Below are 15998 nucleotides of genomic sequence, written 5' to 3' on the forward strand. Positions count from 1 at the left end.
AAGCAAAACAAATACCAGCCATTGGCTTTTTTTCTCATTAGTTAAAGAATTTTGTGCAGTGAAGTTCAACATTTCTGTCAATTTGTGATATGAGGTGCAATAATTGAAAAAACCTGTTGACCATTTCAGTCTCTCCCACTGCCGCTCCATTCCTACCAGTGTCACCAACAGCAAGATGCTGCTTGCTTGACAGTCATAATCCTTCTTCACTGAAAATAAGCATCAAATGAAAGCACTGCATCTTTGCTTGTTTGTTACCTCGAGTTACATTTCAAGTTTTGCCTTCTTAAAGCCCCAAGAAATTTAAGCACTGCTAGAAAGAGTCCCTAGCAAGCTGTAATATTTATATTTATATATATATACCTATATTTATTTATAACACAACACTCGATGTATATTTCCATTACATTTTCAAGTTTTCCTGAAAAAGCTCCCATCATATCTAAAAAAAACTATTTTATCAAAACATAATTGTTTGAGACAGGGAACTCAAGGTTGTGATATAGAGCATTGTTTCTTTGAATTAGTAGATGTCCTGGTTTTCATGCCGCACACGAAAGATTTAATGGCAAGAGAAAAACATGAGAAATTTTCAGTAACTCTTGCTTTTACCAATGCAAGCTTCAAAAAAGATGACAAATTGCCAGAAACATGCAAAAGAGTAATTACGTCTGTAACTAAGAGGGTAAACATTGAGATATCAAAGGAGAAATACGTGAAATAAACCTCAATTCAATTCAGTTCAAAGGGGCTTTACTGGCATGAAAGTTTTGAGGACAATGCTGCCAAAACATCAAAATACAATTTGTCCAAATATTTGGACAGTACAAAATAACAATAATTTGAACATTAATACATTAAGATTGATATATATTAATTATATATATGCAGGGTATGCATGTATATATGTGTATGTGTGTGTGCGCGTGTGTGTGTAGGTCATTCACTGTCCGTCAGATTGTGATATATATTGGGCAGCAAGATATGTTTCGTCTCCCTCTCCTAGGAGTATTTTTCATTAAGCTCATTTCATTAAGGTCATTTTGAGAGGTCATTAAGCTCTTTGAAATGTGAAATTACAGAGTTGAACTTGTTAAAGTAAATGTTCTTTATTTCATTGAATGTTTTACATTGTAGGAGGAAGTGCATCTCTGGCTCAGCCTCACCTGTCAAACAGTGACCACATATTCTGTTTTCTTTTGGTTGCCATGATTTTTTGTGTCGTCCTTTTTCGATTGCCAGTTTGTGGTCACTGAGCCTGCATTTGGTTAGGATCTGTCCCTGTTTTCCATCTCTGACAGTAGATAGATATTCTGCCAATTCATAATCTCTTTTTAGGGCCAGATAGCCGTCTAATCTACTTTGGCTTTTAGTTTCTTCTCTCCAGTGTTCCAAATAGTTTTTTTTTTTACATCGCGTTATAATTTGGTTTACTCTGATTGGTGTTTGGAAAGCAGTGTTGGTGTGAGACTGGTCAAAGTGTGTCTGAGACGTTGAAGTTAGTCTCAGCACCAAATTGACATAGGGGACTCTTCTGGGCTGAGCTCTTGGGTTTGGAGGGCTTTGGAATAGAGGGTGTCTAAGGAACTTGATTTAAGGTGATTAAAAAAAATTGAGCACTCTCTTTTGAACGTTAATTATCAGTGGGTGTCTGCCTAATTCTGCTCTACAGGCATTTGTTGGTGTGTCTGTTGTGACACTTGTAGTTGATATAGGATTGTAAACAATATAGTATGCTTTGTAAAACAGCAAAGAACATTCAAAGTGTACATATACATGCAGACATGTATACATAATATGTTAATAAGTGATATTCAAAACAAACAAATAAAAACAATGATGATGGACACAAGGCAAATTGTTGCGTAGGAGCTCTGTTAGTTTCTGAATGCTTGGAAAAACCCAGGGAATTGTACCAGATAACCTTACAGTCCTGTCCAGTCCCTCATAATGACAAGCATGATTTACTGTCGAGCAAGGTCATGCAAGGTTTTGCAGACAAAAAGTTACGTTTTATAATGAGTTCTAAAATGAACAGGAAGTCAGTGCAGAGATCTTAAGACTGGTGAGATGTGATCAAGTTTTCTCTTTCTTGTTAAAACAGCACGCAGTCTTTTTAGGTATCTAGCTGTTGCAATTAGAGATTTTTCTGCGTCTGTATGTGACAAGAAGCCTCTGACTCTGGCATGTGAGATCAACATTAACAATAACACCCAGGTTTCTTGCCTTTGTGGCACTTGAAGAGAATGAGAGGTTGTTGTTCAGTTGCAAGAAACTGTTGGACAAAAGATTTGAGACAGAAATACACTACGTGCAACTAAGTGTCATCAGGATAATTATAATAACGAATGTGTCTGTGCAGACATACAGCCCACTGGCAGCATGTGCCAGCGAAATAGCGGAGAACACACACAGGCATGCAATTTTTTTTTTTTTTTTCTTCAAGTAGGATGCAAATTAAATCAGTGCTCTCAGGCAATTAAAAATGTTTATAATATTTTATATTACTTATTTTTATTTTAGCCTAATGAATAACACATTGGCTGCCTAAGTTGTCTCCAGTCTTGCTACTTTGTCAGTGAGTAGGAGTCCTTCTGCAGAACAAGGATAAGGAAACAGTGGATTATCTGAACAAGATATTCCTCCTGTGGTCCATTCGGCAACAGCGGTTAATAATATGGCACTGTTAAGTGCACCCCTGTCGAGCCTTATGACAAGGAAGACCTCCAAGTCGGCTTAGAAAATGCATTATCAGAGTGCAGCATATTAAGCTAAGCATAGCCTCCCTGCGACAAAGAGATGGGGATTTTCTGGATGGCCTTCTTACCCTGGAGGAATTGTTCAGAGCTTTCATATCAGTTGCCATGCAGCCATGAAACAACAAGCTTAGCTTTTGCACCATTTCCTCTAGTGTCCAAGTCCTCCACCCATGCCATTACTTCATGACAACTGGCACAGATATTATAGACATATGACCGTCTCTGCAGCCCACACACCTTTTGCCTGTCCTAGCCCGGCAAATTATACCAGCCTGCCCCTTTTCTGACGATACCCTTGCTCAATTGTTATCATTGTCATTGTGAAATCCAAGTGGTCAACCCTGCTTGTGTCGCTTCTACTCAGCAGCACCCTGTGGATTCTAAGCCTCCTGTCACTCTCTCTGCAATTCAGCTGAAACGTGCCTTGTTGGAATCACTGAAACATTTTAGGTCTCTCTAAGTGGACAGTATTCCTGCTCTGTCCTCTGCCCTGCTACATGTCTTCCCTAACTATGGCACAAGAGTGGCAGGCTATCTCTCTATCTCTGTCTCCCTCAAAGAGCTACATTCTTATGTTGCTTACCCAATGCTCATCTTCTTAGACAGCAGTGCAGGACTGGTGTGCGCTTTCTTTCCGCCACCTTCTTGTAGACCCTGCTCGCCTGTGTGGGAGGATTAATGCTGCTGCTGTCTGTTGCTCCCCCACTGTGCTGTCTCACTGGCAAGAGATTTTGTGAAAGTCCAATAGAAACTCCTATTGTGGTATAATATACTGAAGGCTGGAAAGTGGCAAAACTGATGATGGTCTCAAAACCTGCATTATCAGTAAACAGGAACTGTTTCTGGGCTTAGCCATCAGGCCATGGTCATACTCTTGTTTCACAACCAAATGAGCTCAGAGAAAAGTGAGACCTAATGCACCCACTTTCATGTGGAGAAGCTGTTTTCCCAGAGACCCTGCTCAGCCCTAGAATGGACAAGGCGGGAATGAGATGCAAGTCTTTGCCAACATTCCTTTTGCCACACTCATTTTTTAAAGAGGAAACAAATTAAACTCTTTGAACTTTTAGCAGGCTGTGATTGGACCTGCAACATCACAAACAGGACTTGGTGACCACCTTCTTGGTAGCCATGTGGGATCAGAGGAGGACAATTTCTTGCTTGTCACTTGCATAGATGACTCAGCTTGTATTGGTGCAGTCTTAGTAAGTTGTACTGTGAAGCATTATCACAGGTGGACAGTTCTTTGTTTGATGCCCAGACTGGGAAAGCCTTTTGAAGCTTTGACTCAAGGATTATTTTATACCAAGATACATCATTTTTGTTTAAAAGGCCAATTGGATGGGTTTCGTTCACACTTTCTTACACACAGAGTCTTGTATTTTAATATGAAAGTGTATGCAAGAGTCATCTCTTGTCACACAGGGTTTCAGTTGAGAAAGATTTTTAAACAAATCTTTTCTCTTGTGTATTCTGAAACATTTTCTCTACAAAGTTTAAGGTGGAAGTATCAGGTAGAAAGGTCTTCTGTCTCTCAGTAAGAAGTGATAGCAGGGCCCCTAACCCTTTCAAAGGAGCTGTTAAAGCCCTTTGGGTGGATTTATCTGGTTTCTGTTATCCTGCTACGTTTACCTCAGCTAAGAGTGACTGACTTGGGTGCCATTTGGTCCATCCAAGCTGAATGCTTTAAGAAAAAGTTACAGTAGTATTACATGCAGACAAAACCTGTAAATAGATCAGGTCTGGGACAGTACAATTACATTTGTTCTTAGAAGGAGCAAATATTGCAATGTTTGCACCATGTGTGTTTATTGGCATATTATGTGGAGCACACGGCAATGCCAGCTACAGTAGGTTCTTGGTAAACTCCTGTCTAAAGAAAAGCATACCCGTCGGCTGTGGAGTGGATTTGTTGACAGGCAGGCATCCTCCCTGTGGTTTTCGTATGCAGGGTGTTGATCATATGTATGGCCTTGTGATCATATGTATGGCCATTCATTAGGTTCTTCTAGAACTTTGTCTAGGTTCTGGAAGAGTTCTACTTGCTTACATTGGTAGAGTATGCCACCTCTGTTTGCTGCTTGGCAGGAAAGATGGATTGGGATTTACAGATCATCATGAAGAGTCATCCATATGTTTGAGTATGTTGAAGGCATAAGCAGTTCTTTCTCTCCATCCACCACCCTGACAATAATTACCTACCACTACTGTGTGTTCATGTCAAACCAACCATGTCTCCATCATCTTCTTGTAGACACATTTTTATTTCAGTTTTAAACCTCACACATGCAGCAGGGACTCAATTTCTGTATTCAGTTCAGAGTAAAGCCTGAAGTAATGCCAAATGTTACATAATGTATTGAATACAGAAAAAGAGACTAACCACATTTCCTTACCTTTTCAGCCCAGGAACAGCACCATGGGGATAACTTCCTTCATGTGTTCCTTCAAGATGGAAGCCCCGTTGCTAAACTCAGCTGTGGTGGCAGTCATGTTTTGAATGCAGCTGCAGGCCAGAACATCAACAATAACAGATGGATGCCAATCACAATCCGGTACGATATGCATCTCCTACTTCCCTCTCTGTTTTCTAACATTTTAATGTCGAAGTCATATTGTTAATCACCTTTGAACAGATTTCATTTATTCGCTGTTTTTAAAGGTAGAAACTAATAGTCTTCATGAATCAGAATGTGTTTTGGACAGATCTAAACACTAGATTGATTAACGTTTTAAACTCCTCCTGTCTCCTTAATTTGTCAGATTTGAAGGGTTGATCTTTGCATCACAACAATCCAATATCACAAAGCCATGAAAGTCTATGTTAAAAAGACCTTGAAAGAAAGAACAAAACCGAATCAATTTCACTCGTCGAATTTTTATACTATTGTCAATATAAAATGACAAAATTGCTATTTAATTCCCACTTTTTCAAAGCAAAGCAAAAGAGGAGAAAGTAATCGAGAAATTAAGAATCTACAGACTACAAACACAATTCATGTTTTTAATTTTTCATGTTTACTTATTTTATAGTGCTAAATTTATAGCGCTCCCTATTTAATGATGTTCAATGGGATTCTGACTAGGTAGCCAGCATGCCATCGTCCCTTTGATGAAACCCTGTGAAAGCTTGTCTGTCCAGTAGCTGTCCACATCAGTGTTGATCAGAGAATTGATTTTACAGTAATACAGAATTGCAATGAAAGCTCACTCCATCAGAAAAATCCCAACCTTCGTGCCCTGGATCTCTGTGCTCAGCTCAGCAACAGTGCAATCCCTGTCATGTGTCAAAATGTCGAAGTCACATAAACAAAGACAACTGCTGTCCAGTGTACTGGCAGTCTTGGTTTTGGCATGAACAGTGCTAGCAGCCAACTGCTTCCACTACAAAAATTATTAACAGAGATTGCAATCACATATTCATTTTTTCTGAAATGTTTTTTAATAAATCGTAACCAGAAACAATGAGAGACAATTTATTCATTGTATTCCATCATGTGAATCTCATGATGCATGAATAAATAGTATTACTTTCTGCATTATTTAAGTTAGCACAAGTAAACAGGTATATTATTAATAGCAAAAACTGTATAGCTTACTGTATGTCAGACTGCATGTTACATTTTTCATCAAGCTCTACTACAGTGTGTATTGTTTTTCACCCTGCAAAAAGGGACAAAACATTCACTCTGCTGAGTAAATTGGCCATTTCAGCAAATGGCTGTTGACCGTTTTCCTGTAAATGACTGAGACTTAATCATGACTACATACAGTAGACAAACCTCTTGACAAGCATTGTCTTATACAGTATTTATTTAGAAATTGGTCCAATGTGGTACACAACACACATTTACTTCTAAATACAATCTTATTTAAATCAAAATAAAAATCTCTCACTCATGATGAAAGGCCTTGTAGAGCAAGTCAAGCTCAGTGACCTGTCAGTGAGCTCATGACACTACATATCTGGCCAAGTTATGAAAGTTAATTCTCTCTATGAATGTTAATTCTTGTATAAAATTCTGACTTTACTAAGAATAATTTCACATCAATCTGATCAAAGCTCACTAACTAAATTAAAAGTTGCACAATTCCTTTCCGCACATTACAGCTTTATATTTAATGCATAATACGGTACAAAAAGAATGCACATCATAGTACAACACATAAAATGAAATGCTTTTATGTTGAGCAACAGGGAAATAGTATACATGACCTGCATACATGACGTGCATGCAGTTGCAATAGCTGGAGTACATGGTAGAGCTAGCTTAGTTAAATAACAATCTAATAATATAAAAGCAATTACTTTTACCAATTTGCCCTACTTACCACCAGATTGCTCTTCTTTTTCACTTCCCACTGTGAAACAATTTCTTTAAAGCCATACAAATATACTATATATTGGATTACTAGGGGAATTCAGTTCAGTCCTAAGCATCTGGTAATAGATTTAGTACCAAATGCTGAACCTGATCCACATGCATTTTCACTACTTTCTTGTCTCATCCAAATAGGTCTGATCACAGTGCTTCACCATGCATAGCTGATCTTCTGTCTCCGTAGTGCACACGCAGGCGTACAGCTCAGGCACTGTGGGGCAGAGTGAGCCAGTGGGAGAAATGAGAGAGGGCCTGCTGCTGAGCTCTGCCTCTATTTATTCTTGATCGGTTCAGCAATTTTATTCATATGCAAATGAGAGCATGACATCATCTAGTGATGTCTGAGCAGTGAATATCTACTTTCCTTGGATGATAGTTGGCAACACTGAATGAATCTGCTTGAACTTGCTGTTGTCAGCATATCTGTGGTGCAGGGCAGTGGTTGTATTTAACTATAAATAATCCAAGGTCCAATGACCAAACAGGGAAGATCCAAATTGCCTGATGTCGCTGTAACACAGGCTCATCTCCCTCTTTTTTTTTTTTCAGTATGCTTTCCTATTGTATCGTTCACCCACCATCTTATTTTTAACCCACCTATCTTATTGTCATCTCAAGCACTGTTCTGCTGACACACAGAACATCAGAAAAAGAAAACATTTGCCTTTTGCTTTCTTATGAATAGGGTTACACAGCTTGTTCATGTAATACACATAGCTGGCTGCCTTTTGCAGTGATGCAACATTGATGAAATTAAAAGATGGTATGACACCTCTGCTCAATATACAGTAATGTACTGTGGGAAAAAAAGACTTTCTTTGATGTTTATCCACTCTGGGCTGTTATGCGCTGCAGTTTTTATGATGACATAATTGCTGCCACAAGTAGTTGGAAGGATGAGTGCAAAACAACGCATTAAACAATGTGGAGGGTTTATTTAAATGACATTAAAAGACCTCTAGTGGGTGGTCTATATAGCTGTTGCTGATGCTTAGATATTGTTCACTTCAATATCAACACAACTTAGGTGATATATCTTAATATACTGAAAATATATATGTACATTCCAAAAAATCAGCATTAAACCCTGTGAAGGATTTTTTCTGACCTACCCCTGTTTGCAATTCTCTTGGATCCACAGAGTACCACTGTTCAACAGTCTTACACCATTCCATCATGCTAATCATCCCCACAAAAGGGATGAAAGAGATTGTGAATATTTAATCAAGAATTTAGTAGCCTGTTCTGACATTAAACTTTATTGAATGAATCACATTTTCCTTTTGTAGAGCCGCTTTTGTAGAGCAAGATTGCACTAAAAGGATCAGAACAATCCAAATAGGCTGCTAAATACACGAAACATAGTGTAAGTAGACCTTTCTTTAAAAACGGGCTTGCATTTAATTTACTTTATAATCTGTTTGAAACTGCAGACTGTGTAGAAACACAAAGTTTGGTGTGATGTATATTTATATATTTGATGTATATTTATTTCAGTTGCTATGCAGATTTTTTGGATGTAATGGTGTTACGGTGCATTATGTCTCCCAGTGTAAGAATGCATAATGGACAGGCAGATTGATAGTAGATGTGAAATATACACAATATTAACATAACATAGCAAAGTTGAAGAATATTTTCTGTCTCTGGAAATATTTAATTGTAATATTTTTAACTCTTAACACAAATGGGCACCAATAGAAACTTTAAAGCTGGCAAGACAAAAATCCACTAACAAAATGCCCTGTGCTGCCTTAAAATTTCACAACGGGGAGTGTGCAGGGGGGAAGCTGTGTCATTTTTCATTTGGGGAGGACATGTTTGTTGTTGGCTAGGTTTTTGATGTTGGTAAGTTTTCCTTCAGGGATTTTTGGGGCAGTACTGCTACGATTAAAGTTTGAGAGTGGCAGACTCCAAATGTTCCCCTGGTCATTTGTGAGCAGCTGTGCGCACATTATTGGTTGAATCGTGTTCTGTGGAGCATTCACTATTGGAGTAATTTTCATTCACACACAGTCAAAGATCAACGAGGATGACACGTAGTTTTCTGAGGCATCACATTTCTTTTCTTGTCACTTGTGAACTCAAAGTCCCTGGCAGATATGATTATTCAAATTTATGCCACTTTTGTGGGTGCTTTTTTCTCTCCAGTCAAAGAAATTGTGTCTAACTCTCAAGTATGGTTCTGACTTACTGGGAATATTCTTTTCTTTATGACAGACTGAGGATTTTGTGTTTAGCATCTCATAGATTTTGATGTTCATGTTGATGTTTTTATAGACCATCATGTTATTTGGGTTCAAAATGCACTAAATAATCCATTTCTGTAGGAGCTGTGCATGATAACCTTGCCATCACATCTGCAATTTTCCCACAATTTTTCTGAATTTCTTTGTTGGATGCTGTGGAAATGTCAATGTAATGCTTGATCACAGAAAAAAAGGACCCAAAATACCTTGCCAGTATGTTTGGCATAGGTGATGCGTCAGAGTGTTGTTGTATATATTTTTATAATTCAGACTTGAATTGCTTTTTGCCAAATGGATGTCTGTTGAAAGTACTTCCATTCCATCAAAAAAGCCTTTGTAGCAGAACTCTAGTCCTACAGAAATGCAAACATCATCAAAGAAAACAATATAGAGTACATCATATCGAGATATTTATCTCATGTTTATTTATTTTTTTATTTTATTTGATTGTTAATTTCCTAGTTACTTGAAAACATTAAATTCAGTCAGCAAACATTATTGTCCAGAGTGAGTTACACATACAACAGGAGCAATGTGGGGTTCAGTGTCTGGCTCAAGGATGCTTAAACATATGGACAGCAGGAGCCAAACCATCCACTGTACAAATAATGGCCCGAAGACTTTATTCACCAAATTAGCTAAAGTCACCCCACATCTTTGATAATTCCATTATTATGTACAAATAAGCTAAAATGTGTTTACAAGAAAAATGTGTTTTCTTGTAAACAGCTGTTTACATTCAGTGTTACTCACCAAAATGCATTGTGGGTATCATTAAGGCCCAACAAACATGATGAATGCATTTAATATTTCCAAAGCTGTTTTTAAAAATATTTTAAAGCATTTTTTACGTCAATGTTTGCTAGCTTGCAGTCTTCTTCTCCCTTACTTTTTTTGACGGATAATCACATTTCTGTATGAGTCACTGCTGCCAACTGTTGATCAACAAACAAAATAATTGTAAAATCATTGCTCAAAAACTCAACCGGGTGCCTTTAAGTTGACATTCATAGTTAAAAAAAATTCCAGCCATCGCTAATTTTTAGTCAGTCCTGCCATTTCATTCCTACAGTCAAATCTGTATTCTTATAAGGTTTGTAACCAATATTTTCCTGTTAGTTACATCATTGAGTCAGCCAGTCTCCCCTGCTTAAAGTCTCATCCAGATCTCCTGAAGCAATGTGTTCTAGCTTTAAAAGCTAAACTCTACACATAACACAGAATAGCACATCTAAAACAAACTGCTAGTGGTGTGGGTGACTTTTCACAACTATATAATTCTTGTACAACACAAAATGAAAAAAAAAAGAACTTTCAGTGAAAAGGGCAAAAGTAGTGAAAATGCCATTATATGCATTGCATGTGAAATGCTATTAGTTATTTTATGATGCTTTTAAAATCTATATTTAATACCAACCGTTGAATATTGTTTTGATATAAAAATGCACATGTGGGTGTGAAATTGTTGCCTAGCAACAGCTGTTGTAAAAGCAAGAAAACAGACAAGTGCTGTGAGGCGAGACGCTGAGAAGAATTTCATTGTAGCAAATTTCAGAATGGCTGAAGGGGTCTGAGTGCTTTCACTTTCTGTCACAGAAAATTAAGAAACTCCGAATTCAAGTTCTGTCCACGCCTGAAACACCTCGCTGTTCCCCTCTGTCAACTTGCCCACCAACATGCTCACTTAATGAAGCACTGACACGACTGTTTAGTGTTCATTCTTTCACTTTGCATTTTAGCACACACATGGGTACCCAGTGCGTGAAGGGTTTTAGGTAACTCAAACATAAAGTAATCACTGCTGTAATTAGTGTTTATCTGAATACCGGGCAAAGTATTCCCTTTGCAATTTTGAAAAGAACTTAGTAAACAGCAATTGATTACATTTTCTGAACTACACCAACAGTGGACAGAACCCATCCTTAGCACTTTCCCACTGGGTTTCAATCGCTGGAAGATTGATTTGGGAAAACCATTTATTTTGGGGAAGTGTCATGTCTCATGTGCAACTGGGTGAGAAGTGAGGTCTTCATATTGAGCATTTTGTTCTTAAATCCTCATGCTCTTGACACAATGCCAAATCCAAGGCAGTGTATGTGTTTCAGTCACACTGTATTCGGCACTGTATTACTCCCATAAAACATTCATTGAAGAAGCAAGCAGCTGCCCTGCCTGCTCACTTGGAATTTCTTTTGTGAAGCCCCACAATGCCAAGAGCCTTGCTGTGTGCTGTCTAATTGTATTGCCGGAGATATAGGCTAATGATAGAGCACAGGCTACCCAAATTAATTGAGGCTTGCCAGTCACAGCACAAATTATGCAGCAAATGCTGCAGTGCTGCGTGTGAGAAAGTCACTGCACCAGAGCCAGAGCAGGCATTACAGTCAATGTAGGTGTAGATTATGTTCTGATACGGGGTTTGTTGCACCAACAGATCCTTCCTGACATATTGTGCAGTAGGTGCTCTGGTGTGATATGACATTTTATACTGTAGTAATACATGATAATTAAGCATATGGGAGTTTATTTTCTCTCTTTTCAGTCATTTCTGATGTATTAATCTACTAATCTGTTATGCTAAAAAGAATATCAAAGTAACAGGTGGCACCAGTCTTCCTTATCTATGCAATATGTGTGACCCATTTACATTCTGCACTCAATATCTGCTCGCAGGTATAAAACACTGCAGAGCATATAGTCCCTAGTTGCAGAACTAATAGACTCTTGACTCTAAATCACTAAATGACTCCCAAATTATAAATTCACCACATAACATGCTCTACATTATCATTAGCTTTTTGTACTGTAAGATTCTGAAATATGATTAGAATAATAAGCCATTTTAAAAAAAAAAAAATTACATCTCGCCTATCATCTGGTGAAAACTGTTGCAAGAGCAACAGCCCAGTGCATGATGTTTTACTGCCATCTGTTGCCAATACTTTCAGATGTTTTATGCAATAGTAATATTTTAATGATGACCCCTCCCCCATCCCCCACCCCACCTCCACCACCAACACCACCCCCCTTCCCCTTTATTAATTTTCTGCTGGGTATCATGAAGGAGGCACGTTCAAGTAGGATTGTAAAGACAAACACCTACCATCAGGTTTAACAAATACCGTTGTGTAAAGGTGCTGTACTGAAAATATTTGCAAGGTCCCTTAACATTGTCGGTAATATTTCAGTGGTGATCCTCAGGAAAGTTGTAGTCATGCAGTTGCACTGAATTAGTCACACAGCAGACAGTCTAAATGAGGATGTTAGGGATGACAAATCACTTATGATTAGAGCATTAGCCAGATGAAGAAATGCATAAATGATGATTGAGTACGTAAAAGTCATCGCAGCCATATTGTGGTTTTGTGTATTTGGAGAAAAAATGAAATATTCATACATTTTTTGTTTGTTTACCTCAAGTTGAGAATTTGCTGTTGTTGGTCCTTTGAGACCCAGCACTGAATGGTGCACTGGGAGCCCAATAAGAAATTACACACAGCAGTGTTTCATCTCTGTATCAGACAAATCCCGACCTCTTTCTCTTCTAATTCACTCACATGTTTGTTTGTGTTATAGAATCCATTGTGGTTATTTTCTGTCTGTATGTCTGTGTGTGTGGTGGCGATGACGATGTGGGCCTGCGGGGCATATTCCTAGCTATCTAGCTACTAGACTAAGTAAAGAAGTCATAGTCATCTTCATAAATAGTCATCTTTGCCTTAGAGCAAGACCAATGTAAATTAGCCTGGTGGAGCATTCGCTATGCTCACGAGAGCTCATCAAGTAACATCATCCTGTTTGCTTAGTGAGCATGCTCTTCGTGTCTCACAGGGCCAGTCTTTGCAGCATTAGCAGACCAAATAAAAAGCTACTGTAGTAAGCACCAAAATGTGGTCCAACTGCCCTCGGCAAGAGGGAGTTTTGCAACAATATTGTGATGTTTCATACCTCACCAAACAGTTCCTTTTTTTGTTTTTTTGCACAAACACATGGATTGCGATATTTCAGTCTTTTCATTTGGATCTTGTTATGTTCTTGTGACTTGAAAATAAACAGCGGGGAAATGTAATATTCTGAAATCACTCACTGATCACGTAGGCTTATGCTAATGTCAGGAGAATGACCTCAGTCACACACCCAGCACCCAGAGGATAGATGTCTCGTCTGGACATTAGGTTGCATTTCACGTTTGCAGTCTTAAATTCGCCTTAATTTATCTGTGTGTGTGTGTGTGTGTGTGTGTGTGTCTGTGTGTGTGTGGACAAAACAGCTCTCATGATTTCCATACCTGTAATTAGTCCTACCTGAAGTTGCATGCGTGTGATTGCCTCAGGGAGGCGTCCTAGAAGGCTGTTTCAAATTAGCAGGAGGGCGATTGCCCTGATTGTTTCCATCTGGCCATTAAAGCAGACATTTGAGGGTTTTTTCCTCATCAACAGTGATACAGTCACAAAGAATGGATGAATGACTTTTGCAGATTCGCAAATAAAAAACCATATCAATCGTTTTACAAGTCTACAGGCAAACAGAGAATAAACCTTTGGAATAAAAGTGCATTATATGGATTACTCCTTAACAGAAGCGTCTTTACGTGTGTTTGGCATGGTGTGTGCAACCTTTTGCATAATGTACAGTCCTGTAAAGAGGCTGCTATTGTATGCTGCAGATGTAAAGCCAATGATGAATTGGAGAGAGGGAATCACTTGACTTTGCCAAAGCTGGAATATGACACAAGTAGACCAGCTACTTAACATTATGGCTGCAACATTAATGACTAGTACAATTGTATATTTCCCAAGAGAGACAGAGAGGGTCAAATGATAAAATTGTCTTCCTACTCATTAGGTCTATAATGTATATCTAGTTTGTGCCCTCATTTTTATCATTAATTAATCCTGAATGACATAATGGGCACTTACACTCATGATCATGTTTTTGCTGGGATTTTTTTTTTCATTATTATTATTATTGTTTATTTATTTTTATTATCTTTATTATATGCTTTATTTGGAGCATTATCATGGATATTGGTTCTGACTGGTTATCTTGCTCCATGGTTTATCTTTAATGTATTTACAGGCATGATTATGGGAATTTCATATCTGCTGAGAAACACAACAACTTAAAGAAAACCACCATAGCACTGAGCAGAAACCTATTTCTAGCCTTATTATTTAAATCCAGCTGTGGAAGCCGTTCGCTATTTTTGTTGTCTCTCCTGGGTTCTGGGTGCTTTGTGGGGCACAAAATGCACCATTGCTTCCAACCCAATCTACCAGTGCATAAAGTTTCTCATAAAATAGTGTGTAATGTATACGTAGTCATACACAGTCAGTTTATAGTATAGTCTCAACGGTCGCATTAGCAGCTCCATTACTGTGACTGCTCTGTCTCTGTCTCCATCGGAATATTTTTCATGCTTTGCTGGATTTATTGTGAGTGTCAAATATTGTGGGGAGCATCATGTGTAACTGGTCTGTGTCTGTTCTCTCTCAACAGATACAATCTGCCTGTTGGCAAACAAGGAGGGTCATGTATGATTGAAATAGCTGTAGATAATGGCACAGCTCAGCGTCTCCAGGAGGATGTTTCACACCCCGCGTCCGAGGTAACCTGACCTGTCATGCAGTCAGAACAACCCCATGTACAACCACTATCTTAAATTTGCATTTCTACCCCATAATCATGTCTTTGGTGCATCCTTCCCTTTACAGTGCAGTATACCTACACATATCAAAATTTTAATTAAAACAGCAATATGTTTTAGCATGCAGTATCCACAGTATCCGCATGCAAACTATTAAAGCTAATGCATCAGGTGTCCTTTATTCACGTACTGTATGTTTTTCGCAGAGAATCATTATAACAGTTATACGCTGATATGTTCATGAATATCAATAATTTGAAGAAAATTCTGCAGACTTATCACAGTTTTTGTATTAGTGTTTTTCCTCATGCTGGGGAACATGTTTATCACTCTATTCACTCATTTAGTATAACTTTTCTGAGATCAGATGCCGTATGAATTAGTGCTCTTGTTCAGTTTAGTATGTTGTTTTAACTGGGAAGTTTGCTAATGTTTTGCAATTATGGTTCATGATTCAGCTACATTTAAAATCTGCATACATAAAGGGCTGAGTGTTGAACTTCAAAATACAAAATACATTTTTTTGTTCTCAACTGAAATAGCACAGAATATCTTTATTATATATTCTTTGATTCAACAACCTCTGATTTAAATCGTAGTTAAGTTCTTATTGAGCTGCTTGTGATTAGACAACCTTCAACTTTTGAGAAGTTTGGCTTTTGTTCAATGAAAAAATGTGAATTGTATGTTCACTCAAAAGAAAGGTAGTGAAAAAATGTTTTGTTATCAGTACCAAAAGCTCAGGCATCATATTCGCACTAGTATCAAAGGATTTCAAACAATATTCAATCCTAACAACATCTAGTCAGTTTGCTAGTTTATATTAGCTAAAAGCTCTGCCTGAGAGCGGCTGCCTGTGGATATGCAGTCAAACCATAGGTTTAATGAGTTTATTTATTATTGCACTTAATCACTTATAAAAGTCATGACAAATACATCATGAGCAGATTAGTTGGATGTT

The 15998-nt window shown here is 38.0% G+C and overlaps 1 protein-coding gene across 2 annotated transcripts in view; it reads left to right on the forward strand.

The window, feature by feature from the left end:
* The window catches only part of eys (eyes shut homolog), a 171832-nt gene that overhangs the window by 129372 nt on the left and 26462 nt on the right, over window positions 1-15998 (forward strand). For both annotated transcript variants that reach the window (XM_044372008.1, XM_044372009.1), the window contains 2 exons: window positions 5164-5314; window positions 14890-14998. In XM_044372008.1, coding sequence (XP_044227943.1) covers window positions 5164-5314; window positions 14890-14998 — 260 coding nt within the window. The remainder of the gene's footprint in view (window positions 1-5163; window positions 5315-14889; window positions 14999-15998) is intronic.

Source organism: Thunnus albacares, chromosome 14 (assembly GCF_914725855.1).
Source record: "Thunnus albacares chromosome 14, fThuAlb1.1, whole genome shotgun sequence".
NCBI classification, from domain to species: Eukaryota; Metazoa; Chordata; class Actinopteri; order Scombriformes; family Scombridae; genus Thunnus; species Thunnus albacares.